At 32.4% G+C, this 26,896-nt stretch overlaps 1 protein-coding gene across 1 annotated transcript; it reads right to left on the reverse strand.

Moving 5' to 3' along the window:
- Window positions 1-3,648: 3,648 nt before the first annotated feature.
- LOC132745320 (uncharacterized) lies at window positions 3,649-25,678 on the reverse strand. The gene is made up of 4 exons (XM_060734213.1): window positions 25,481-25,678; window positions 7,288-7,888; window positions 6,728-6,886; window positions 3,649-4,920 (listed from the first exon to the last, which is right to left on the reverse strand). Exons 2-4 carry the CDS (start codon window positions 7,861-7,863, stop codon window positions 3,961-3,963), a joined length of 1,695 nt encoding a protein of 564 aa, XP_060590196.1. The 5' UTR covers window positions 7,864-7,888; window positions 25,481-25,678; the 3' UTR covers window positions 3,649-3,960.
- Window positions 25,679-26,896: the final 1,218 nt, after the last annotated feature.

Genomic DNA, 26,896 nt, shown 5'->3' on the forward strand with positions numbered 1-26,896 from the left:
GAACGAGACATAAGAGATTCCGAATTAATGAATTAATTCCAATATTGTTTGAAAGAACAACTCAGTAACGTGTGTAGCCGCTCCCGTAACTGGCAAAACATGTTCGAATTATCTGCCTCATGGAGTGAACGTAACGCCTGATTAAAGTGTTAGACAGGGTCTGCCATTTCTCATGCAGTACCGGAACGAGGTCTTTAAATAACGTTATCCATCTGGTAACGTGCCCTCACTCTTCGCCCAAAATCATTCAAGACATGTAAAATGACATTCATATACGGGGGTCGCGAGCTAAAAAATTGGTTGTTAAACAGGCGATGTATGGTCTTTCATTGTATTGAGGTCCTCTACAGAGTATGCCAATTCGGTCAATATTTGCCCGCCCTAGGATCACTTAATTTATAAAGACAAACATAAAACAATAAAGGTAGGTCTTTTTGTAAAACTGCAATTCTTGGAGCTTGGATATTTGGCATGCAACAATGGCTAGTGCACCTTTACAGAATAGTTATAGGGCAAGTCATTTTATAAAAAAATATCCCTGTCTTTTTGGCCATTTAGTACACATAGACTTAAAAGAAAAAAGAAAAGTCTTAAAACCTTCTTTTTGAAAAATTGAATGCCAAAAGTTATATGAAATCTGGAAACAAAATGATCCCTCGGAAGCTTTAATCACAACAGAATTGCATGGGAATTGCATGCAGACTCGGTTCAAGTCAAAACTGATCCGTTCGTTTGTGTACTTAGTGTCTTTAAACTTATAAACGTTAATAAATTGTAGTATTCATTTAAGAAACAGCTCAGCCAAAATCCTTGATATTTTAAATGTAGCATTGCCTAGTGGACCTTTACAACAGAAGTATAAGTCATGCCACTTTGGTTTAAAATTGCCCCGCCCTGGGGGTCACTTATTTTACATAGAGTTGTATTTTTAGCTCACCTGAGCATGCTCAGGGTGAGCTTTTAGGATCGATGATTGTCCGTCGTCCGTCCGTCCGTCGTCCGTTCACATTTAGTTGTTTACACTCTAGCGGTCGCATTGTTTCCTTAATCATCATCAAACTTGGTCAGGATGTTTATCTAGTTGATAGCTCGGATGAGTTCGAACATGGGTCATCTCGGATGAGAAACTAAGTCACAAGAGCTAAAAATAGTTAAACCTTGTTAACACTCTAGAGGTCACATTTTTGCCTCAAACATCATCAAACTTGGTCAGGATGTTTGTCTAGGTGATAGCTCGGATGAGTTCGAACATGGGTCATTTCGGATGAAAAAGTAGGTCACCGGAGCTAAAAATATAAAAACCTTGTTAACACTCTAGCGGTCACATTTTTGCATCAATCATCATCAAACTTGGTCAGGATGTTTATATAGTTGATAGCATGGATGAGTTCGAACATGGGTCATCTCGGATGAAAAAATAGGTCACCAGAGCTAAAAATAGAAAAACCTTGTTAACACTCTAGCGGTCACATTTTTGCATTAATCATCATCAAACTTGGTCAAGATGCTTGTTTACGTGATAGCTCGAATGAATTTCGAACATGGGTCATCTCAGATGAAAAAGTAGGTCACCAGAGCTAAAAATAGAAAAACATTGTTAACACTCTAGCGGTCACATTTTTGCATCAATCATCATCAAACTTGGTCAGGATGCTAATCTAGTTGATAGCTCGGATGAGTTCGAACATGGGTTATCTCGGATGAAAAAGTAGGTCACCAGAGCTAAAAATAGAAAAACATTGTTAACACTCTAGCGGTCACATTTTTGCACCAATCATCATCAAACTTGGTCAAGATGCTTGTCTAGGTGATAGCTCGGATGAGTTCGAACATGGGTCATCTCGGATGAAAAAGTAGGTCACCAGAGCTAAAAATAGGAAAACCTTGTTAACACTCTAGCGGTCACATTTTTGCATCAATCATCATCAAACTTGGTCAAGATGCTTGTCTAGGTGATAGCTCGGATGAGTTTGAACATGGGTCATCTCGGATGAAAAAGTAGGTCACCAGGGCTAAAAATAGAAAAACATTGTTAACACTCTAGCGGTCACATTTTTGCATTAATCATCATCAAACTTGATCAAGATGATTGTCTAGGTGATAGCTCGGATGAGTTCGAACATGATTCATCTCGGATGAAAAACTAGGTCATAGGAGCTAAACTCAGAAAAACCTTGTTAACAATTGTCATCAAACTTGGTCAGGAAACTTGTCGAGGTCATTGCTGGGAATAAATCGAACATGGGACATCTCGGATGTGAAACTAGGTCACCGGAGCTTAAAATAGAAAAATCTTGTTAACACTCTAGTGGCTACTGTTGTGATCCAAATATTGTGTTGATTGGTCTGAAAGTTTGTTTTGATGATTTCTAGGTCAAGTTTGAATATGTGTCACCTGGGTAAAAAACTAGGTTGCACTGCTCAAATATGGATAATCCTTGTTAACACTGTAGTGGTCACATTTTTGACTCACCTGTCATGAGACTTGGTCAGAATGCTTGTCTAGGTAATTGTTTGTATGAGTTTGATAAGTCAGGTGAGCGATCTAGGGCCATCATGTCCCTCTTGTTTTAAGTTCTTTTCGGTTGCTTAATTATATTCCAAACATAGTTGAGGGCGCTTTTACATAGGAATCATTCTGTTGAGCTATATCCCATCTCAGGAACTAGAAGAGATGTTAACTTGAAACTTAGATGATCTCACTTTTTCTTTTTTTTAATCAAAATATTAGTAAGAAAATTACAAAGCAATCAAAACTGATGAAACAATGCCGAGTTAGCAAAGAGAAAGTGGTGAAAGAATTTCTTTATTCAAAAATGTAAATATTAGGCATGATGACTTTTCTATTCCAGTATAAAAGAGAAAAAATGATCTTGGTTACGGAGTCAGGGTCTTGTTTGTTTATAAAATTCTGGAAACTAAGTGATCCCTCGGAAGCATTAATCACAACAAAATATCATAAGAATTGCAGACTCAGTTTGATTGAGTCTGTACATGAGGGATAATGAATAAGTGCAACATCCCTCACACCCCCTAGCACCGGCTTGAGCGGTACTCAATTCTAACACTTTATAGTGTTGGCATCAATGATCCCGAAGGACCAGAAAATATAACAACACCTACGTTATATTTCAAGCAAGTTATAGCCCATAACAACGTCATGATCGATGCATTTAGACTTTGGGCTTTCTTTAGGGATTCTGTATTAATCTATTTTAAACTTTCAAAGCATTTTGAATAATATTAAAGATACCGTTACAGAACTAAACCCCTATACAAAATAATCATATGAATATATTTAATGAAGTATCGATTTAGATGGATTAATCTCAGAAATTCAAACAGAAGTCTCACTAAAGTCTTATAGGTGGGAGGTCTTGTATTTCATTTTATTCATAATAACAATAGTCTTTTTTCATTATCGTTGACTTTAAAATAATTGCCCATCACAGTTAAGGTATAGCCTATATATTGATATAACAATGTCATGATCGATGCATTTAGACATATTAAATTTCAATGAATTGGAGTCTTTTTAAAGATGCCTTCACAGAATTAAACCCCTATAGAAATACTTACATGGATATATTAAATGAAGTCGATATAGATGGATTAATCGCAGAAATTTAAACAGAAGTCTCAAATAAAGTAGGAGGTATTGTATTTTCAATTTATTCACTATTACAATAGTCTCTTTTCATGATCGTTGATTTTAAAATAATTGCCCGTCATAGATAAGGTCGAATTCACCTACGGACTGTGGATTTTTTGATAGCTTTCAGAACGTTGATGGTTTTACTAACCTGCCTGAAATGATAAACGGAAGGACATCTGAGGTCCTCTTTCACCATTCAAGCTGAAAAGTCACCATATGACTTGTACTCAAGTGTGCGACGTACAACCCAACCAAAGCAAACAAATTAACAAAATCAAAATTAAAAGGGTACCTAGAAACGTTTGCTACACATAGACAATGTACTTGATAAGCACTAGGTAAGTTATAAAAATTGATATGAAGTGTTGAAAACGAACCTTTAAGTGTGATTTTGGACTTGCACAGCTGAACAGATTTCTGAAGTTCGTACGACCTTTTTGGAAAAATGATGTTTTTGTTACAACATGTCCGCTCTTATCAGACGAATCAGCGCTAGTCCCCATTAAAACTTTTACTTCGTTGCCAGCCTTGCTGATTTCAGATAGAACGTTGTCTTTTGCATAACAAATATCAGATATAGCTTCAATTTTCTGTCTATCAATATCGCCTTTTGCCTGATCCCCGGCTGTGTTTATTTTAGATATACCATCAGTAGTATTCCCAGCAATGTCTTGTATTGCCTGATCCCCGGCTGTATTTATTTTAGCTATACCATTAGTAGTATTCCCAGTAATGTCTTGTATTGCCTGATCCCCAGCTGTGTTTATTTTAGATATACCATCAGTAGTATTCCCAGCAATGTCTTGTAATGCCTGATCCCCGGCTGTGTTTATTTTAGATATACCATCAGTAGTATTCCCGGCAATGTCTTTTAATGCCTGATCCCCGGCTGTGTTTATTTTAGATATACCATCAGTAGTATTCCCAGCAATGTCTTGTATTGCCTGATCCCCGGCTGTTTTTATTTTAGATATACTATCAGTAGTCTTCCCAGCAATGTCTTGTATTCCCTGTTTCCCGGCTGTGGTAATATCTGCCATAAGTGTTTGCTTTACCGATGTCCCAGCGTTTCCAACATCAACTAAAGCGGCATTCTTAAATTCATCAACTTCTAGTTTTAATGCATTCCGTACAGATAATGCTTTCTCATCAAGTTTACGCAATGATTTTGCTGTTCTTTCGTCAAGTTCGGTTAACGCCTTATTTCTGTTCTCAAGAAGTGATACTGTGTCTCCTTGGTTTATGTGAATTGTGTTGTTTCTTAACTACAATGCAAAAGGCATATATAAGTGTAATATTAAAACATTGAGTTTAATATGCCTTGTTTAACAGAACTATCACAGTATATACACTTTGTTCCGCTTAAACATTTGCTTAAGCGAGAGAAGTAAATATGTAAAATACTGATTTCGAAAATGCCCCCTTCTTTTACTATAGGAGTTACATGAAATAGATTATTTATGTTTTATGTCCAGCTGTAAAACCTGTATTTTAAGGGGAAAAAGCTTCCTAAAATATTTTTTTTACACTTTGAACAACGATTTCCAGGTCAACATATAATCGGCGAGCATAGTCACCTAACACTTAAAAATAATCATTCGAGCTCCAGAAAATAAACTTATACTAAGTGAACTGGCAATTGTTCATTGTATTGTTACATGTGACCTTGCGGCCCAGTTTAAGTTGAAACTTGAACCCAAAAGACTCTGTCTTAAATATGCAAAGACAATTTATAGTCAATTAACCAATCTTATAAGACTCGAGGCCTAAGAGACAATTTCTTCAGATTCATTTTACCAGATACAAGGATACCTGAGTCATCATCATATAATAAAAGTTTATTGGTTAGGGTTACAGACATGTCATTGACATATATTAGACATAAAAGAGGACCTACAATGAACCTCAGTGGGACACCATAGGAACTCGGAGCAGTAGTAGAATGAGTACCAGCCACATCCACCAGCTGCTGTCTATCAAATATAAGACTTGAACCATGTAAGAATGTCATTACCTATGGCAGATGCTTGAAGTTTCATAAAGAAAAAGAAAAAGAATTTCTTCACGTGCAATATAGTGTGATCAACTGTATCAAATGCCTTTTGTAGATCTAAAAGTAGAATGCAATACTGCCTTTGTCAATTATCATATTCTATAAGTATTTCATCATTTGCAAATTTACTTATCTCCATATCTCCATATTTTGCCTTTATCCGTAGCCAAGAACATATCACACAATAAAAAACCGAATAACTTCAGTGATAGCAATTCTTTTTCCCAACAAATGAAAAATTAATAATTACTTTACATAACTTTATTTTGAACAACTTTGATATGGCTTTTAAAGAAGTTTATTAATCAATCAAGAGAAAAAATTACTTTATCACAATTTTATATATTCGGAATATCAATTTGTTAGTCAAATATGCCACATTATAAGTCATTTATATTGTTCTTCATTTCAACTTCTATTATATCGATTAAATAGACAAACTGCTGGCTACATACTTAGTCCCTAACTATAGCTATTAATCTGAAACAATATTGTTCTGTTTGTAGTAACATTGACCCTAACCGTAACCCCATGGAGTCAAAAAGCAGTCATAGACCTTTTTTTCAAATAAGCTATGCACTTTATTGTCTTATCATGTCATATTCATACAAATTAAATTATCAGACTGGACCTTTTTATTTTCTATTTCAGCAACATTGACATTGACCCATGATTGCTCTTTCCTAATAATTGTTTTCTTTTGTCTTGTCCCCTTGGTCAAAACATTAGTAGAACAATGTTAAATCATCGGTTTTGAGACAAATGTGAATGCACAACCAAATACCGAGTATAACATGTATAAGAGAAAGTGACAATTGATTTAATAAGCTTATTGTAATTAATAAAATATTTCCTTAAGCCTTTGTATTCAGTCATTATTTCAATGTAATATACCGAAATAACTCGAATACAACCGGATGCCATTCCTTCAGAAGTTCAACGAGCACTTGAAATCAAAGCATATACTCACTTTTCACATTAATATATCATATTTGTCTTTCTATAATAAAATTATGTACCTGTGTTAGTTTATAAACCGCTTTCTTTGATGCATCATCGTTAATCAGACACTTTGGATCTTGAAGAACTACAATGAACGCGTCCAAATAAGAACACACAGTTGTTTCGTCTATTTCAAGCTTTGGGCTATGTAATATTTTATTACGGATATCTCGCGCCTGAAAGAAGTTTTATGATACATTCATGTAGAAGGGGAATCACATTATTCCTATGATTATTTCGTTCTTTATTGTGTTTTTGTTTTGTTTTTTTGTAATACATGTATCAACGAGAACATTATTTTTTCTGCTTATAGTAAAGGAATATTTGGTTTTAATAAGTACTTTAATGTGTTTATACTTCTAATGTTATACTAAAGAACTAAAGAAATTCTGAATTTCGAATTCATATTTCATTGAATGTTTACGTTAATTTTCTGAATATACAACACACTGATTTTGTTGATTACAGTTAAATGTGTTTAATTAAATGGCTATAAAATTAGTCTATTCAATAATTAAATAACATGTTTGATGATATAAAAATCATTTATAAATTATTGGCGGTTTTCTGTACTTACCAAATGAAACGAACTAGTATTGTTATGAGGATTAATACTGGTCACAAAGTTTTGCATTGACTTGTTGTTTAAAATAATGCTTAAGAGACCAGCAGCATCAGTATCTTTAGCTGATGTCCCTGGACCTTTAGTTGTTTGGAAACATTTTGCATAACTCCACCCATAAGGATCCGAACACCACGTGCTTGGGTCAGTGTTTTTCCATAAGGGGTCTTCAAATACATGCTCGTGTATAATTGAGTCGTAGAATTTACTACAAATGCCACCAGGGCATTTCCTACGCCCTACAGGTCTGCTTCCAAAACAGTTAGTCGGACTCTTTTGGGTGCATGTGCGTCTGCTACATGCCTTTGTAGTGTTGAAATGATCTGGAGAAAGATTATGTGAAGTACACTGGTTGCACTGTTGTGGTGATCCAGGTGGTAATGTCAATATTATATTTCGAAGGGTATTATCACGACATTGCAGTACCTTTTCTCCAACAAATTCTTGAAGACCTTCCTCTAAGTATTCTAGTCCTTTTGAGCCTCGAACCCAATTCGTAAACAGATCTGAATCCAGTTCCTCACTTTCCATTATAGCATTTTCGAAACAGGTCAGTCTGAATGGAAATATAAATTAATAAATGTGATAAATAAATACAATGTTTCTTAATGTTATAAGATCGACATTTTAATCATGCTAGTGTATTCAAACTGAAACTGAAACATTTATATTCATTTACTTTTATAATTACAATGTATATTATATTACATGCCATGAGAAACAAAACCACATATGTCTAATCAGTTTTTTCTATTTTTTTCACTTTGGTCATATTTGATTAAGAGGTAAAAAGAGGAGAGTTGGGTGTGAGATAAGTCTTTATCACGGCACAGCAAAGACACAGCATAGTCCCGCGCAACTAATCACAGCATAGTATAGTAAAGCATAACGTAGCATATCATTCTAACACAGTTGACGAAACTTTATACTTGATGCAGCATAAAATTATAAATATACAATTATAGTAAAACAGTTCATATGTAATGTGGTGTAAATTGTAATAAGGTAGCATTTTTAACAGTAAGTTAGCTGAAAAGTTTTGTTGGCAAGTACATTTGCTATACTAGATTATGGAGCTTTTCAAGCAGAATTTATTTGTAACAATATAACAAAAGTATGACAAAGCTGACAAAAATGACATGATAAAACGTTTACATGTATTTCAGACAAAGAAGATATTTGTAAACAATATTTCACCACGAAGAATATCATTTTTACTAAGACGAAATTACTGTTGTTTGTACTATGCATATAATATAATGAAATTATCTTCCTTTAAGTTATACGCCTGTGCATAATCATGTATAGTCTATTATTAGGCATTTAGTTTGAATGCATATGACAGTTATTAGATGTTTTGATATTTTTGCTTGACAAGTGCTTTAGCAGTGTAGCCCTTGTAAACTTCCTTATTGTTTTTATTTACTATCAACATTATGAGTTAAGGTAGAACTTGACACTTTGCGACTTTTTGAGTAGCGTGCAAAAAAATGACCATATTTCTAATTGGATTTCGTTGATTTTATTTCAATAGTTTCAGCCATTTTTTGTACACATCACGTCAAAGTTGACCATCAAAGCCCGTTTTTGAACATGACGTCGTTGCGTAACCTTGGCAACTGTTACGGGTATTTCAACGTCATTGGCAGACAAAATACCTTAAATCCTACAGCATTCGACGGAAATTATCTTTTCCTTTACGCTGATATAAAATTTATTGTTTTACGCCTAAAAATGTTTGAGAAATGGAAAGAAAATTGTCAATTTTGTGTAAAATTTGACGTTCACTTTAGCCGCAATTTTCGGCTTTAAAGCGACTTATTAAACAATTCTTGAAATAAATGTTTGATTTGTTTCTTTAAACGTCCTTTAAAATGTATACTTAGTCAAAATAAATAAATAAAAATTAGGGGGTCAGCGAGTCAAATTTTCCGGTACACGTCATTTTATTTCCCCCACTCCGTGAGTAATTTTGTAACGAAATTCGACGTATGCAGATACGTTTGAGAGTTCAAAGTGCGGCAATAATGTTCAGCTTATCAGAAGAATTGTTCTAGAGGTTTACTTATACATATCAAACAACAATGTTCCATTGAAAATTCGTAAAATTTAAAATGAGACCTTACGATGAAAAAGCATATTTATATTTAAAATCTTATCCTGGGATTAAGGCGTTGATATTTTGCTTATTCGCTTAAAATTTAGGCGTTGATATTTTGCCTATTCGCTTAAAATACGCGTCATTTTCCTACAAGCACGTCACAATTTCTGATTGATATATACTCGATTTTTTCAACAGAAGCAAAGACTGGAACCCAGGCTAGTAAAGTCTAAATACAGATACATTTCAATATAACGTGTTGCTTGAGCAAAAAAGGAACTGCCAGCAGTGTACGAAACTTGCAAGATATGTAACAAAAATTGTCTTATTAACTATCATGGGCTTGGTCGAAGTGAAATATTATCGCATTTCCATTCTGTGACGTTTATGGTTGCTGAAAATAATGTACGAAAAAAAAATCCGATTATTTTTCTTGTTTTGAAGCATGATTAATAACTTCTTAAGGAATCGTGAACAGACGCATGCAAAGAAAATGACACTAGGCGTTCAACGGCGACACATACGCTGCGCAAACAAATACAAATTGAGAGTTATTCATTGCAGTGCAACTTTTTGATATTTTAATACATTAAGATTCATTAAACTTTAATCGAGAAATAAGCCATAAGGAACAAAAAACAACTAAACATGTATTTTATTACGTCAATTTAGAAATTTACGGAAATCCAATCATAAATTAATTCGTAGTCTCCAAGAAATTTTGCAAATCTATACATTTTGCATTACCCACACTATGAGTGATATACTGTATATGATATGTATTTTATTTCACCTATTTAAAACAATTTCACTTGTAATCAAAAACTATCGCAACAATTTGACAGAGTATATGCTAAATAATTGGCGAAATATTGACATACGGTTCATAAATGAAATTTAGTCAATTATATTAGGGTGAAGCAACAGTCATGCTTGAAACGTAAGCTCAGTGGGTGTTGAATAACAGGTGTAGCAAGTTCGATTCTACAAGTAAATAAACATCTTTAATACAAATTTTCTCGTTTAAGTTATCATTTTAGAATATCATAATGTTAAAAATAACGATTAATTGAGGATTCACCATAAACGCTGTATACAAAACATTACTATCAAAAAACATTACCTTTGCAAAAATTCATTATTCACAGTTTAGCCAAATTTATGGTAGAATTTATTTTGAATATGAAAATTTAGAAACAGTACTTTAAACATGAAATATAATGAAACGCTGTAAATACACGTCTTCGAATGTTTAGCAGAACATATACGCGAACCGGTGGTCCTGAGATAGGAGTATTGCGTTGTAAATCTTTATACAAAATAAAGATATTTAGATACATATTGTCATTTTTTTGTCTGTACATGCTACGGGCACTGTAGAGGATCTGTCGATGTTTTATATGTTCTGTTCACTGACCATTTAATCAGTATGCAACTGACATGTTTATAAAACCAGGAAATATTATTTCACTATTTAATGTTATTATTTTTTTCCTCTTGTAGAAAGTGGGTAATTTTGAAGTACATCTTCATTCTCTGTTTTATGTAGAAAATCTGTATTTACTAGAATAAACAAATCATATTTTGGTAATATCTGACCGTGTTATTAAAAAGAATAGGTATCTTAGTAAATACGACTTCATTCAAAGTTCCTGTATATTACGAGTGTACGGATCACGGTAAATTAGTCATATACGTATTGCATTATATACGATCCCGTTCATCTAAGTATTCAGATTTCACTTATTTTTACCTGTCTATCTATAATATACGAATTCCGTACCCTTTATTATATCCATATATGTTCCACAGTGGTAATAATGGCGTAAAATGCAGTTAATAGCGTGATTTTGACACAGGGCGATCGTTTTAATAACATTAAAGTAACAAACGCCTCATGATAGCGTGACTTTTATCCAAAGGGGTGGGGGAAATAAAGTCACGTGTACCGGAAAAATTGAGTCGGTGACTCCCTAATTTTTTTATTTATTTTGACTAAGTATACATTTAAAAAAAGACGTTTAAAGAAAAAAATCAAATATTTATTTCATGAATTTATTAATAAGCCGGTTTTAAGCCGAAAAATGCGGCTAAAGTGAACGTCAAATTTTACATAAAATTTACATTATTCTTTCCATTTTTCAAACATTTTTCGGCGTAAAACAATAAATTTTATATCAGCGTAAAGGAAAAAATAATTTCCGTCGAATACTGTAGAATTTAAGATATTTTGTCCGACAGTGACATTGAAATACCTGAACAGTTGCCAAGGATACGCAACGACGTCATGTTAAAAAATGGGCTTTGATGGTCAACTTTGACGTCTTGTGTACAAAAATTGGCTGAAACTATTGGAATAAAATTAACAGAATCAAATCAGAAATATGGTCAACTTTCTGCTTGCCAATTTTCAAGACGCTACTCGAAAGTTCGCAAAGTGTCGCGTTCTACCTTAAGTTATAATTATTATTGTATTATAGTTACTAAAATTTCAACTTTTATAGGACCTGATAATTCCTATTTAAGTGTACCGTCGCGTGGTAATTTCAATTATTTCACTATCGCTATTTATATAATAATGTGCGGTGACATCACATTTTCAACATAGTGGTCAAATGACGTAATTGTAGAAACATGAGGTCAGTTTTGTTATTCTTAATTTATATAAAAACAGACAGCGAGTCAGAAAATAGAACATATTTATCATAAGTATGCTGTACTATGAATGACAATGCTAAATCTAAAGCTTTTGCTTCAGCAGTAAAAGTTGATGCATTATCTGCTAACCTCATACTATATGTAAAATTATTTTCAAACACAGCCGCGCCTACTTTGCAACCTTCTTTTGAACCGTCCGTATAAATGTGTATGACATCTTCATATTCTTCCTTAATTCCTAGAAATTTCTCTTTGAAATGTTCAGGTGAATTTGATGTCTATTTTATTTTTGAAAGGTTAATATTTATTTCCGTGGAATTATAAGTCCAAGGTGGAATATCCTCATCGTCATTTTGAAGGATACTGTCTGGATTAATTTTAAGTTTATCTTAATCATCTTTTAAACGAAGGCCTAATGGATTAATTTCCTTTGGTTTGTTAACAATTTTTTAAGTATAACTTGGTGAAGTAAACTATGGTGGCATATTTCTGCCAACAGTTAACCGTATAATTATCGCGTGTGTGTGTTAACACGACACATAACAGAATGTTATCAGACTTCTTAAGTTTTTTTTCTGTTAGATAGATGAACGTCATATAACTTCCGAAAATACTAAAATACTTAATTAAACAAACACAAAAGTTTTATAGATAAACAAATAATTATCTGTAACTGGAAAGTGTTGGCATTTCTTGGCACTTTATAGTGTTTTTAGAAGTAAGATTCTAACGGTCCTACTAAACACTGCTAAGGACTGCTAAGGACCGCTAAGGACTGCTAAGGAGCCACAAAGGACTACAAGGGAGGCACAAAGGACCTTAAAATACCTTCTAGGGCATTCTTATAATACACGGTAGTATGTTTAGTGGAAAAAAAAAATAATTTTAAGAAAAAATATGATTTTTGTGAACATTGTATGAGTTGCCCGACCGCTAAGGACTGCTCAGATATAAAAAAAAGACTGCTAGGGAGGCACAAAGGACCTTAAAATACCTCTAGATTCTAATGAGCTATTTATGTATCAAACAGAAATACGCCTAGTTAGTCTGCTACATTTCTGATATTTATCGTGTTCAGAGGTGTATCATCTTAATATAATCTTAATCACTTGTTTCATCTTAATTCTTAATGACATACAAGGAAAACTGTAACTCTTCAGTCAATACATTTCTCAATTTATCAGTAAAAATATTTTCAGTCTGTAAAATAAACAACAAACATGACGATACAAGACACATCCATTTACTCGGCAAGAAATAAAATTGATGTTAACTTACACTTATTAAGGAAAGCCTAAAAGGATTTAAATTATTATAATACCACAGGGGTATTCCCCCTTACTGGGTGTATTCAGAAACTATAAGGAGTTCTCCTCGGTCATATTTAAAACAACATGGTCATTTGGGTGGACTATGATGTCAGGGTGGCCAGTATCAAGACACGGACCGATTAAAGATCAAGACAGGGAGGACTTTGTTTTTGCTGAACAAGCGGAGATATTCAGATCCACTATCAGTAAGGAAGTGTTCCCTACCCCTGCACTAATACTACAATAGTTTATTTGGAGTAGAGGTTGTGGGACCATTATTGGAATGGTGTATGGAATCACAAAAAGATACTGTTAAACTGAAAAATTTATTCAATTCTTTATAGTAAAGTCACAGCTCAGAACTGTTTCATATTGAGGGGCGGACAGATAGCTTGGTCGGTAGTCAACTGGGGTACAGTGCTCGAGGAGTCCCTGGTTCAAGTCCTGGTCAGGCTGTATATTTGCCTCACCCTTTGACATTTGATTTCCAACAGATAGTAATACAACAATGTGATATTGGCCTTTGAGTTTCATACCATCACCTATTCCACAGGGGACTGTGATTATATAAAACTCCTAGTCCTATACTGTACCCATTCAAGGACGAATTTCAATCAGCAGGGGAATATGTCAAGGTTACGAACTGATCCCTATTTAGGGAGATGATGAATAAGCAGCCTGATTGTTCAGAAGCAGCCTGATTGTTCAGTCGGTTGAGGTGCGGAATGTTATTCCCAAGGTCCCGGGTTCAAGTCCCGGCAAGGTAGCACACTTTTGACGGTAACATACTTGCTCACTGACAGTTTCCGACCCTAAATTAAAGTTTATTATTAATATTATACTCTAATTCATTAAAGTTCATAACGCTTGTGTGGACACATCACCGATGTAATTTTAAGCTAGTAACATATAGATTTAGCCCTTGTCTTGAAAATGTGTTGGGCTGACGGACTGCAATGTATGTTTCCTTTCGTGTAAAAATATCATATTAATTTCATTCGCTGAGTACTATGTACATGATTTGAAGATTTGGTCGTTTATTACCATTATTCTTTTTATTTTTGTTTACGCCGAAAGTGGTGTCGACGTAATAAACGTCAATCCAAGAGATTCCTGGGCTAAAGCAAAGTTTGACTTTTTCAGAACTGTGCATATTAAAAGACGAAACCGTTAAATTATGTTTTTAATATTAGCGCACAATAGTTTATATTTTTGAGAAATAATTTGTTGAGGCTGTGACAAAAATAACTTTGTGCGAGGTTGAGTGCGTTTCAGCTCTAACATAAACCTGTTTAAAATACATGTCTAGCTATCATTTTATCAAATCGCCAAACGATTCAGCTAAGGTAGTAAAAAAAAACTTATACGATTACGATATTTTATTAAACGTTTAGAAACGTTTCGTTTTGCGTGCTTTTTAGCGTGCGTATAACGTTTAGCAAATTTCGTTTAGCATATAACATATGGTAGCGAAATGTCAGACCCTGATGTGCTTAATTGCAAAAACCAAAAGTAGTCCAAACTCCTCGAAGCGGTTACTTCCCTTAATATGTACACTAACGCTGACAAATTAAGGGGAGCTCACTGCGTAAAGACTGTCAAATGTCAGGCGCATTAATTTTCAAACCTTCTCAGGGAAGAAAAAAAGTTACCGATTGGTCAAAGATTTCAAATAGTCTCTTATATTTATAGATATACATGCTTGTAGTAAGCGCCATGATTATTAACATCAGTGTTAAACAAAAAGTTTACCTGAACAAAATATATCGAAATTGATAAAGGATACAAACCCTAATTTAGAATAATGTGGTTTTCTTCAGGCTGTTATCTTATAACTTCCCTGTGGTTTAGGGGTTTGGATGTAAAAGGTCTGGAGTTCAAATCCAAGTTGAGGTAACTCGTGCTTTTTTGTGTTTTTTTTTAATTGTTGAAACCAAATAAACATTGAATTGAATATCAGTGTTGCAATTAGTCTTATAGCCAATTTACTACAGTTATAACACTGGAAACAGCATTGGTGGCACTATACAAAACAAAATTGGTTTATATTATCAAAACCTTCACCTTTCTGACATTTTGAGACCCAATTCAGCGCCTTCTGTGCTTCGGTTATTAAATGTCTTTATGACTGTCGTGAGCCGCGGTTTATGTGATTATTGTTCTTAAAGAATGTTTTACTCCAACAGTTTTGAAATTACAAGCTATGATACATTTTATCAACTGAGCTGAAATGTAATCGCGGGTAAAAGAGTTCCCTGTATTGGACAAAAGCGGTGGGTCACAAGTTCGAATCCCAGCCACGGGGGATCTGTTCTGTTGCATTTGCATTTTCTATAACGAACAGAATATGTTCGTATCCGAGACGAGACAGCAATTTATGTAACGTTCTGAAAACATGTAGATGAGATGTCATTAACCATTTTAGATCATTGAACTTTCAGTGGCTTTGTACATAGTAGGAAATTTGTGTATACATTATACATTGCCAAACATAAATAATAATTTACATATGTCTAAGTGACATGCTAGGAAAATTGTTTATACTGATACTGTTTTAAAATCGATACATATTACATAGCCTCTGGAAATAAAGAATAAAGGTGCGGACATATTAACTATACGGAAACTAACGTCACCAACAACCGGATACTAGTATTAGAGACAAACATCACTAGGTAACAGTTAAATAGAGTGACCTTTAAAGGATGACTCCTGTCTTCATCTATAGAGTAGTACCATAACAAGATTTCGTGAACGTTTTGAACAGCGATTTTCTTTGCCTAGGGTTATTTTTTCCTAATAGACTAGTTCACTAGTTTTATATTTCCATTAGTTTTTTGTAAGTATGTGCTGGTTTTTCTTGGTCGTTCAAGTTCCTTTTTTACTTAACCTATTATGTAAATGGTTTGTATTGCACTGTGTAATTGCTCCATTAAGCTTCAAATTTAGACTGGATTCGAAAAAATATAAAAAATATAAATCGACTTTAACAAAATGATCAGATTGCATAAAAAATACTTCAGATTTTTTTGTTGCCCTTGTCAATATGTCATATGTCAATATGTCATCTGCCGTTGAAAATCACATTATATTCAATGACCCAATAGTCAAAACTTTAATAATGTTAATAAACAGTCCCTTATGATGTTTTGCGAGATAAGTTTCAAAATGCCCGCTACGGTAAATGAGCTTGAATCATTTCAATCAGGCTTAACGTTTAACGGAGATTGTGCACAGATAACACTGTCTGGTATTGACATACAAACATTCAACCTTCAACAATGTCTCTATTTACATAAATTGTGATCCATTTAATAAAAGTTCATTCAAAATAATTAAGCTATGATTGTACTGATTGTAATAGATTGATTTGTTGTTTACAACTTGATCTAAATATAAGCAGTTTATAATTTAAACTATTGAACAACTATAAGGAAAAAAAATTTCTTTATTTACAAATTGTAAAAATGTCACATTCAGTACTGAAGCTCATGGACTTATAATGATTAAATCATATATACCCGTGTAACATTACAGCCGAATGACGGATATATAATATTGCTAATTATCGAACGTGAATTAAAGACATTAACCCGTCAATATTAACTGGTTCCCTCAAGTGACTCTAAAACTAACGGATGACTTATAAAAAGACCATAAAATGTGAATGCAATGCAAAATAGAATAAAAACAAGCCATGCCAGCTCCTGGTTTCATTTAAAATGCCTTACATTATGTATAAAAACTTTCCGTTAATGCCGACCCAGTATAATTAAACACACCGTCGCACCTCCCACATTGTCACTTCTTTTTTTAAGATTCAAACAATACCGGGAGTGTCACAGTTATCACAACAGAAATGCAAAATGCTATAGGGGTAGTTATATTCAGTAGATTCAAGTCTATGTCCAGACAACGCTTACAAGAATATTTTGACATAATTTAACCAACATATCGATGTATTTCTATAGATAACTTAACAACTGGAAACTAGCCTTTTCACTTTTGATTCTATTATACCAAGTTGGCAATAATATACCCTATGATAGCAGGTCTTGAAACGAAATGTAACTGAAACGTTAAAAGTTTCGTCAGCTTTCTTGCTTTGTTTTGTCATTTTAGTTGTTTAATTGTTTGCTTCCTTTTAAGACATTGAGTACTATTGTTGTTGTCAATGAGCTTCTTGTTATTGTGTCATAGTTTGTTGAAAATGTGTCCGAACCAATATTTGCACAGTGCGTTAACTGTGGTGCAGAACGCACGGCAGGTTGATTCCATGGGCGGGGGATAATAATAAGGTAAATGACTTTGATATATGAAATTAAACATTATTGTCAAGATGCACATAGGTTTAAAAAAAACGGGTCGTAGAATCTTTCTGCACTCCGCTCTTTAAAAATATATTCTAACGAAAGTAAATTCGCTAGTTACATGGTCGAACGAACATTTTATTGTGACGACAGCGAAAGGGACAATAAAAGAAAAGGCCTATTCATATGTCCGTACATCGGTTTTAATTTTTTGGGTTTCATACTGTGCCGACAGTGACCGTGTTGATTTTTTTACCTTGTTTAACCTAGGATACAAAAATAGAAATACTCTCAACAATCTTATTTATACGAGTATTCGGGGCGGGGATGGGGTACGTCCTCTCATATATTTAAAACATATAATCTATAACTAAGGTATCGACACGATCAATACATGTTTTACATATTTCATAATATTTTAATTCATTTTACACCACTGTTGAAGCTAAGCTTGTTTACAAATATAACACCCTTAGTGCAAATAAAATAAAGCCACATGACAAAACACATGTTGTTAATTATGGACCTGTTTCATTTTTATTGTTTCCAACATTTTTAAGAGAGTTGTATATGGCCAAAAAAGTAAATTTTAAGGACAGGGATTTGTTTTATCAGTTTCAATAAGGCTATAAAAGTGGTTTTGCAACTGACACATTTATTATTCGATTAACAGATCTTGATTAGAAATGGACAAATTGTAGTCATGATACATGTAGATTTGCAAAAGATATTTGATACAGTTGACAACACCATAATGCACATAAAACTTCAAGCATGTGGCATAGGTAATGACATTCTAACATAGTTCAAGTCTTATCTGCCTGATAGACAGCTAGGGGATGTGACTTTCACTCATTCTGCTACTGTTGCCATTACCGGAGGTGGCCCAGGGGTCCATTCCAGGTCCTCTTTCATTTTTGTTATACATGCATGTCAATGACATGCCTGCAGTTAAAAGCAATAAGATGTTTTGTAACTGACAATCTAAAGACTAAGAAATTCTATATTATGATATGAATCGTATGAAATTAGTGATAGGTTGACAATAAATTGTCTTTGCAACTCGGCAAGACAAAGTCTAATCTTTTTTTTGGTCCTAGTTTTAACTTAAAAGGATCCTTACCTCCAGGTCACATGTACTGGTACTGAATATACATGTACAGCCTATACCTTCTGTTAAGTATTTAGTAGCAAATCATGATAAAAATCTATCGTTTGAGGTCATTCTAAAATCTTTCTTCAAAAAGGCAAATGCTAGGTTAAAAGTTTCTTTACAGAAAAAGGGATTAACTTATCCAGGATACTAAAATAATTATTAATTATGTTTTTGATACTGTGTTATTTTGACTATTCATGTTTAATCTGGAATCATGAGGTAACACATATGTTACCAAAAAAACAACATCGAAACACAGAGCAAGTAAATGTGATGTGTGTTCAATGTGAACAATAATTATATCACATACATGTATTGATGCGATCATAAATTTGTTACCAGTAACAAATTATTTTATGTCATGTCTTTAAAGTCAAATTTGGTTACTTGATCCCCAAGATACTGTCTATGGTTTAAACAGACGGCTTAGTAAAAAGGATGCATTTTCAATTCCTGAAGTTAAAAAATTATTTTCTTACATAAGCTGTCCACTGTGGAACATTTACCAACTATTATTGCTCACATAAACTATCTGGCTATTTTTAAACTTGCTGTGAAACAGTCCCTTTTAGATAATTTAATTAAAGTATAGTTTATGACAACTTATTTTTTATGATAGATTTGAGTCATTCATGGAGATTTTCTTTGATAATATCTGACTTACTTAACATTTTAGATAAAATAAAGATATCTTAACTGCACTGTATTTGGTAGAGACTGATATTATCTGGTACTTATCAAAAACACAAGTACTTAACTGTCAATAATAAAATTGTATTGTTTGTTTCTATAAGAGGATTGAATCTAGTCTACTCTGTATTGTATATGATAAAATCAACATAGTACTAAATATTTTTTGACAAATAGTGTGTGAAACTATTCTTTGTGATATTTCCTATCAAGTATTATCATTGCCTCTCTATGTCATGATGTCAATACTTTGGGCCCGCAATGGTTTGTAAATTTGTGAATTTCTTATAATTAGAATATTTGTAATCGTATTCATATATTTTAAATCAGCCCAGTCGATATTTCTTTAAAAGAAACTTGATATTATATCAAACAAAAAGTCCAACGTTTTTAACGGACAATTACTCGCAATTCATACAATACAAATACTCAATGTATGACTTATCTTGGATCCGGGATATTTATTTCAAAACGCGAAATTTTAATCTGTTGTAGAATAGGCATATATCTAAAAACAATACGATTAGACGAGTCACAATTAGACACTCATGCACTACTACACATTCTTTTTGTAACAACCATACCGATCTTTCAAAGGGCAAATATAAAGTTCCCTATACTTAAAAATTGTTAGCGTTTTTTTTATTTTATATTGAAACGTTTAAAATATTCTGCGCACGACTTTTTTGTATTATACTTAAAACAAAACCGTCGATGTCATTCCTTTTATTTTTTAAAATTATTATATCCTTTTTTTAAGATATCATGTTAGAATTTGATATAAAGGTATTCATGGCAACGTTCCAACATCAAAAATTGTCAAATAATCTCTCTTCGCAATCGTGAGCATTAAACTCTTAAAAAATATTAATTTAGAATAACATCGATTAAACCGTCAACTTAAAAATATCTGGTGTAATGAATTTAAGTACTACACTTAATTTTAAATGGTTTCTCATACTCATGTTTCTTTAGTCTTGTACGTGCGTTCGTCATATCTTTCTCGTCCAATAATAACGTGAAAGGTAATCAGCCGTAATATATGTTACCCGGGCTTATTCCTTCTTAAGTTATCGTATTGGCAAGGTTAAAAGGCCGTTAGTACGTACATACTTATCAACCCTATCACATGATTGACCTCGCAAAGGTCAATAACTTAGTCAAAATAAACGTCTGATTTATGGGCTTTGGATTGCGACCTCTTAATTTGACCCTAAAGACTTGTATCAAGTTTCATGTGTAAACCTTCATTAGTTTAAATGATATATGTTGCATGTTAAACTTTAACATGTAAAACTTTAAAAGGAAGTTTCAAAAAAGTCATATATATAGTGTAATCTGATATGTTAATAATCTTGCGCGACACAATGGTTACCCACAGCTTAATTATCTCGTGCGCATTATTTAATAACTCGTGCGCACGACATAGCATTCCGTTGCACCGCTTAATTATCTCATGCGCATGATAAAATATATAGTTCGCACCACTCGTGTAACTTGTGTATACGACAAAGTATCTCATGCGCACCACTCAATCATGTCGAGCGCATCGTTTAGTAACTCGTGTGCACGACTTAGTAACTCGTGCGCACGACATAGTATCTCATGCGTTCCACTTTATTTTCTGGTAACTCTTCTGCACCACTTAATTTACTCGTGCACAGTATCTTTAAATGTCTGCATTTAGTAATTTTTGCGCACGACTTAGGTACTCATGCGCAAGACAGATTATCTAGTGCACACGAATTTAATTATCTCGTGCGCATGACTTAGTATCTCGTGCGCACGAGATTAATAGAAACACACATATGTGTCACCGACTTAGATAGACAGTGCATGTAACATATACCTTTACTCAAGTAAATGCACTGTGCATGATTTGGTATCAGATTTTTCAATAGTTAGTAAAGTCTCCAAACTATGATACAAAAAGATAGATTTGAAATGTAGAAGTTTCATGACAATGCAATGCAACAGGTATTATACCGATGCGTTTTATCCATATGCTAAGCAGCTATTACTTTCAAATGCTTCTTCAAAATAAAGTGAACCGTTTACAGTGTTTACAGTGTTATGTATACCTTTCGGGCAATATCACGAACTGTAAATCTCCTTCAATTATAGCCTTTATTTTGGAAACGATTTCTAAACGAGATGCAGATTTTGGCCTACCTGATTTTAGTGCATTTTTTATGCACTCTACACCAGACTCAAATTTATTTTCATATTGATTACTATAAAAAGGTATGTATTGGTTTTTATCGTGTCCCACGTGGATCACGAGATAGAGGACAATAAGCAGTCGTAAGTCTCGGTAAACTGTCCTCATAACATAAATCAGACAGTTGCACAGTCCATTATTTGTATACGGAGAAACAATTGTATTTCCATTTATTTCCATTTAAAAAAATGATAAAAACATGTTTTGCAACCAAGCAAGAAGTTTTTAAAAGGCCCGATGTTTGTGTTTTTTTGTTTTTTGTTTTGTTTTTTTTTGTTGTTGTTGTACCATATTTAAAATATAAGAAAATTCCAAGCCGAAATGACTAAATTATTTCCTTTATTAAACATGGACGTTTTTTGCTTTTAATAGAAACTGTCATTAATTATTCTTGGTTGTCCTAATGGATTTTTTAATTAAAGAGGTGTAATAGTTATCTCGTAATCTTTATCAGGAAATTTAAGTTATTTTACATAATTTGCAATGATGTAGCATTTTTCTAATTATAGGAAAATAACCAAAATACAAAAAGAGAAATATACTGTATTATATTTGAAATTTCAAAAATGATTAAACTTGCATGTCTACTATAATAAAAATTGTTAACTAACACTTCATAAAAAATCTGACTTTTGGTATTGTCAATTAAATGTATTGTATACCTTAACCCAAATCCTGTCATTGTGCTTTGCGTGGCGTGAAGCGTTTTTTAAAGATTATTATCAAAAGTAAGGGGACCCTTTTTCAAATTAAAAAGGGGTAAATAAACCCGGGCTCTTTATTTTAATTTTAAAAAAAAACAATGAAGCGAAAATTTTCGATTTTTCACTTTGGCCTTTTAGTAAATTCAAAAACCAACACAAAAATTATTTTACACTAATGCTTTTTTTTTCTTAAAACCCAAAATTTCAAAAATTTTTTTTCTTTTTAAAAACCCAAAAAACCCTTTTTTTGGGTTTTGTGTGGGGCCCATTTTTTTGTCATATTTCCCGAATGATTGAAAACCGATTACAAAAATACAGACCAATGGGAAGTTTCAATTTTTAAAAAAAAAGAACCTCAATTGAATACGAATTTTTCCAAATTTAATTTAAAAAAAATGTTTATAAAATTAAAAGGAAAATTTTTTTGTTTAGTGAAATATGAAAGGGTTTTTAAACGAAAAAACATAAAAGCCAATTTTCAAAAGAACCGGGGCGGGGAGGGAAAAATTTGTGCTTTTTATCATGTTAGTAAAATATGAAATATATTTACTGATAACACCAAATTTTATGGGGAAAATTTTAAAAAATTTCTTTTCACTTTAAAACTAAACCCAATACAAACTCCCCCCATCAAGGGGGTTTATACTCCAAAAAAAATTTTATTTCTTTCCCTTTTCTTTTACAAAAAAAAAAACGGGAAACGTGTATTTTTTCAAACCCATAATTTTTTCTTTTTCCCAACTATAGTTTTAAAAAACGTATCATCGCATTTAAAAAAAAAAATAACAAGTGTCAAAAGTGTTTGATAAAATCACAAAACCCTTTACCAAAAAATTTTAATTTTCAACTTTAAGCTTTTTAATTTTCCATTTTTCTCACCCCCATCCATTATCATCCTTAACATCAATCATCAATTAAAATTTATATAAAAATTTTTTTTATCATTATAATAACTGTTTCCCGTTTTTTTAAATTTCCCAAACATTGCCATTAAACAAAAATAATAAAAATGAGTTGTTATAAACTCATTTTATCATTAAAAATTTAAATTTTTTTAAAAAATTTATCTTGCCATCATCGCATAAACATTATCTTTTCCTTTTACTTTAAAAATCAATTTAAAAAAGAATTTCAAGAAACTCCGCACCTTTAAAATTTGGGCGCCGGGGGACCGCCATATTAAAATCACCCACACATTTTTTTTCAATTTTCCCTTTCAGATTTTCATTAAAACATTATTATGGTTTTAATTTAAAGAATTTTAAAAAACAAAAAAAACCCCTTTAACAGCTATATTTTACGTGGACGTTTGGGAAAATTTGGGGCATCCCCCAATTTTTAAATTTTAAAATACAATGTAAAAAATGGCTGATTGTTGCATGAAGTAAACCGTTTTATATAACATAAAGAAAACATAATACAACATATCCTGTTGTATTGTAAGGCATTTCGCAATTAACAAATCATTTAATAAATAGTCTTATTACTTTTAATATCAAATAAAATATCCAAATAAACAAATATTACGTTATCAATTTGAATGGCCGCTGTTAATAAAAAGAAGCGAACCCTTTGAAAACTGGTTGCCTTAAATTATAATTTATTTAGTATTTTTTTTCAAAGCGCATTGGATTCGTTATTGATTAAATTGTCGGGTGTCCGCCATTTGTTGTAATAAACATTGCTAGACCTTGCATACCGTCCCTAACTTTGGGTAGGCGGGGCCGCTAACCGGGGAATAAAATACTTGAAGTTAAATATGTTTACTAAACCCGGTTAATAAAGAAAGTGTCAAACCAAAATAAAGTTCTGGTAAAACTAAGACTCTCAGAAATGTCCATGATACTTGCAACAACTTTATTATTTAAGGTGGATTCCGCTTTGTCAGCCATGTTTGTTTTCACAAAGTCTGTCCAAAGTGAAAGTAGGCCAAAATTCATATAACAAAAAGCTCACATTGTTATATGATGAGCCATTTGCAAGTACACTTCCAGTTCTACATTTTAAAGACTAATTTAAACAAAAATTAAAATGATAATAATAAAGAAAATTTACCTTGAATGTGCTACATTTCTGAAGACCAAAATCATTCTGTTGCAAAGTTTTATGCACATTTCATGAATGGCAAAATCCTTTTTAAAGTCTGTTTTAGTGCCTACAAAAGCTATTTTTTGCAGAAAATACAAAAAACTTAAAAAAAAACATAAATTTTAGGAAAGTAGTTTATCTGACCTTGAAAAAACATGGCCACTATGACATGTGTAAAAAAGTAGTACCATGAAAAATAAACATCATTTACCTATTTCTTGTGTACATGACAAACAGAGACACTTCACTGTTACACATACAAAAGGTTAGATTTTAAAGTTTGATTGTGTTTTCATTTTAATTGTAGTTCATAAGGCTATAAATTATGATTGTTTTTCTTGCACTACTTTTTTACAAAAAATAATGGAGGCCATGTGCTTAGAATGACATGAGATACTGATTTATTTGGAGTTAAGTTTTGAAAGATTATTGTATTTGCTGCAAAAAATAGCTTTTGTAGGCACTAAAACAGACTTTAAATAGGATTTTGCCATTCATGAAATGTGCATAAAACTTTGCAACAGAATGTTTTTGGTCTTCAGAAATGTAGCACATTCAAGGTAAATTTTCTTATTGTTATCATTTTTATTTTTGTTTTAAATTGCCTTTAAAACATAGAACTGGAAGTGTACTTTCAAGTGTTTCATCATTTTACATTGTAATCTTTGTTGTTATATGAATTTTGACCTACTTTCACTTTGGACAGACTTTGTGAAAACAAACATGGCGGACAAAGCAGAATCACCTTAAATGAATATTGTCCTTATAGAAATTATTACATATCAACCATATATATCAACAGTTGGTATTATATTCCTACAAAAATGTAATTAAAAAAATCCTAAACTAACGTTTAATCATTATCATATGTTTTTGCATATATATTGTAGCATGTTTCTAAAGTACTTACCTCTTCTGATTAATTTCGGATTAATTCATATCCAATTTTAAATCCAACACATTTTGAAATACAGTCCTGTGTGGGGTAATGTTTGTATAATTTAACACATCTATTGGTTTTATGTTTATCAGTATTTCATATTTAGATCTAACACGTAAAGTTTAAGAAAACGAGATAAAATGTTTTTTTTTTAATATAAAACATTTAAAAAATTTATTAAAATCAAGAACCTGCGGGGTTTTTTTTTGGTAAAATTTACAATTCCCATTTCAGTTTAAAAGGGTTTTGCTCGGTTTTTTTCCCGTAAACTTACAAAAATTATAAAAGACGAATTGAAATTTGTTTGGGTTGACAAAAAAAACTTTTTAATTTTTCAAGGGACGTTCTTTGGGGCCTGAAAGGAATGATGAACATAAATAAACCTTAAAATATAACTAAGACTTTATACCGCCCCAATGGGCCCAGTTTTACGCCCTCAAGGTCTTAAATTGCGTTTTTTACTTTTTTTTTTTTTATTTTGTATGGTTGAGATTAAAAAGTTTGGGTGGTTTTAATTTATATATTTTATATAGTTTTTTTGAAAATTCAAAAGTAAACAAGAAATTTCTAAAATTAACAATTAAAAGGGAAGTCACAAATTTTCAAGTTTGAAAAGTTTCTAAATAAGTAATCTGTCTTACTTCCATAAGCTCAAATTTAATCTCTAGGTATTGTTATGTGCTGGCCTTCTAAGACACGGAAATCAGGCTTACTCTTGATCAGGGACTTTTGCTTTCACGTGGACTTGTGGCAAACAGTAACGCTTATAGTTTGACCCGGCAGCAAAGACAAGTAGAGTAATGATTTTAAGGGGATTATACGCCTTTTAAAGAACTAAAATCTCAATAAATAAGAATAACATTTCAATCAGTTATGCACATTAGCATTAGCAAAAATGTTGTTTTAATAAACAGATATTCATAGCAATATTCTCTTCTTGTGTAGGACTAAAGGTATCCATCTTGAAAATTGTGGAACAAATATGAGGTGTCGGTGGCTAAGCAATGTTTAAAGGAGAATTATACAACAATTTACTATTAAAACATTTTAAAAGCGATCTTAATTAATAGCGTAAGTTATTATGTTAACGAAACAAATTATTCAACAATATTCTGAGCGATTGCTACTGAAATGCGTAAGTTCCGAAGGAAAACAACTTCTGTTCAAAGTATTTCTAAAAGATTATCTTTACTTAAAATTTAATCAAATAATTCAATGTAAATATAAATCTATTAAATCGTTAAATTAAATTACCTATTCTGGAATTAGATCAGAATGAAAGGCGGTAAGGTAATGCTTTGAGTTTTCAGAGCTGCGGAGTGCTTTCAAACAGGAATGCAGCGCCTTTTATACACGTGATTCAAACATAAACAACAGTGTTTGTCA

This window comes from Ruditapes philippinarum, unplaced genomic scaffold (genome assembly GCF_026571515.1).
Source record: "Ruditapes philippinarum isolate M1 unplaced genomic scaffold, ASM2657151v2 ctg6656_1_1_1_1, whole genome shotgun sequence".
Classification (NCBI taxonomy): domain Eukaryota; kingdom Metazoa; phylum Mollusca; class Bivalvia; order Venerida; family Veneridae; genus Ruditapes; species Ruditapes philippinarum.

Coding starts and splice junctions, on each gene's coding strand:
- LOC132745320 (XM_060734213.1), bottom strand. CDS start 7,863: ATGGAAAGTGAGGAACTGGATTCAGATCTGTTTACGAATTGGGTTCGA. Junction 6,887..7,287: donor ATACTAGTTCGTTTCATTTG/GTAAGTACAGAA, acceptor AACTTCTTTCAG/GCGCGAGATATCCGTAATAA. Junction 4,921..6,727: donor CGGTTTATAAACTAACACAG/GTACATAATTTT, acceptor TTTGCATTGTAG/TTAAGAAACAACACAATTCA.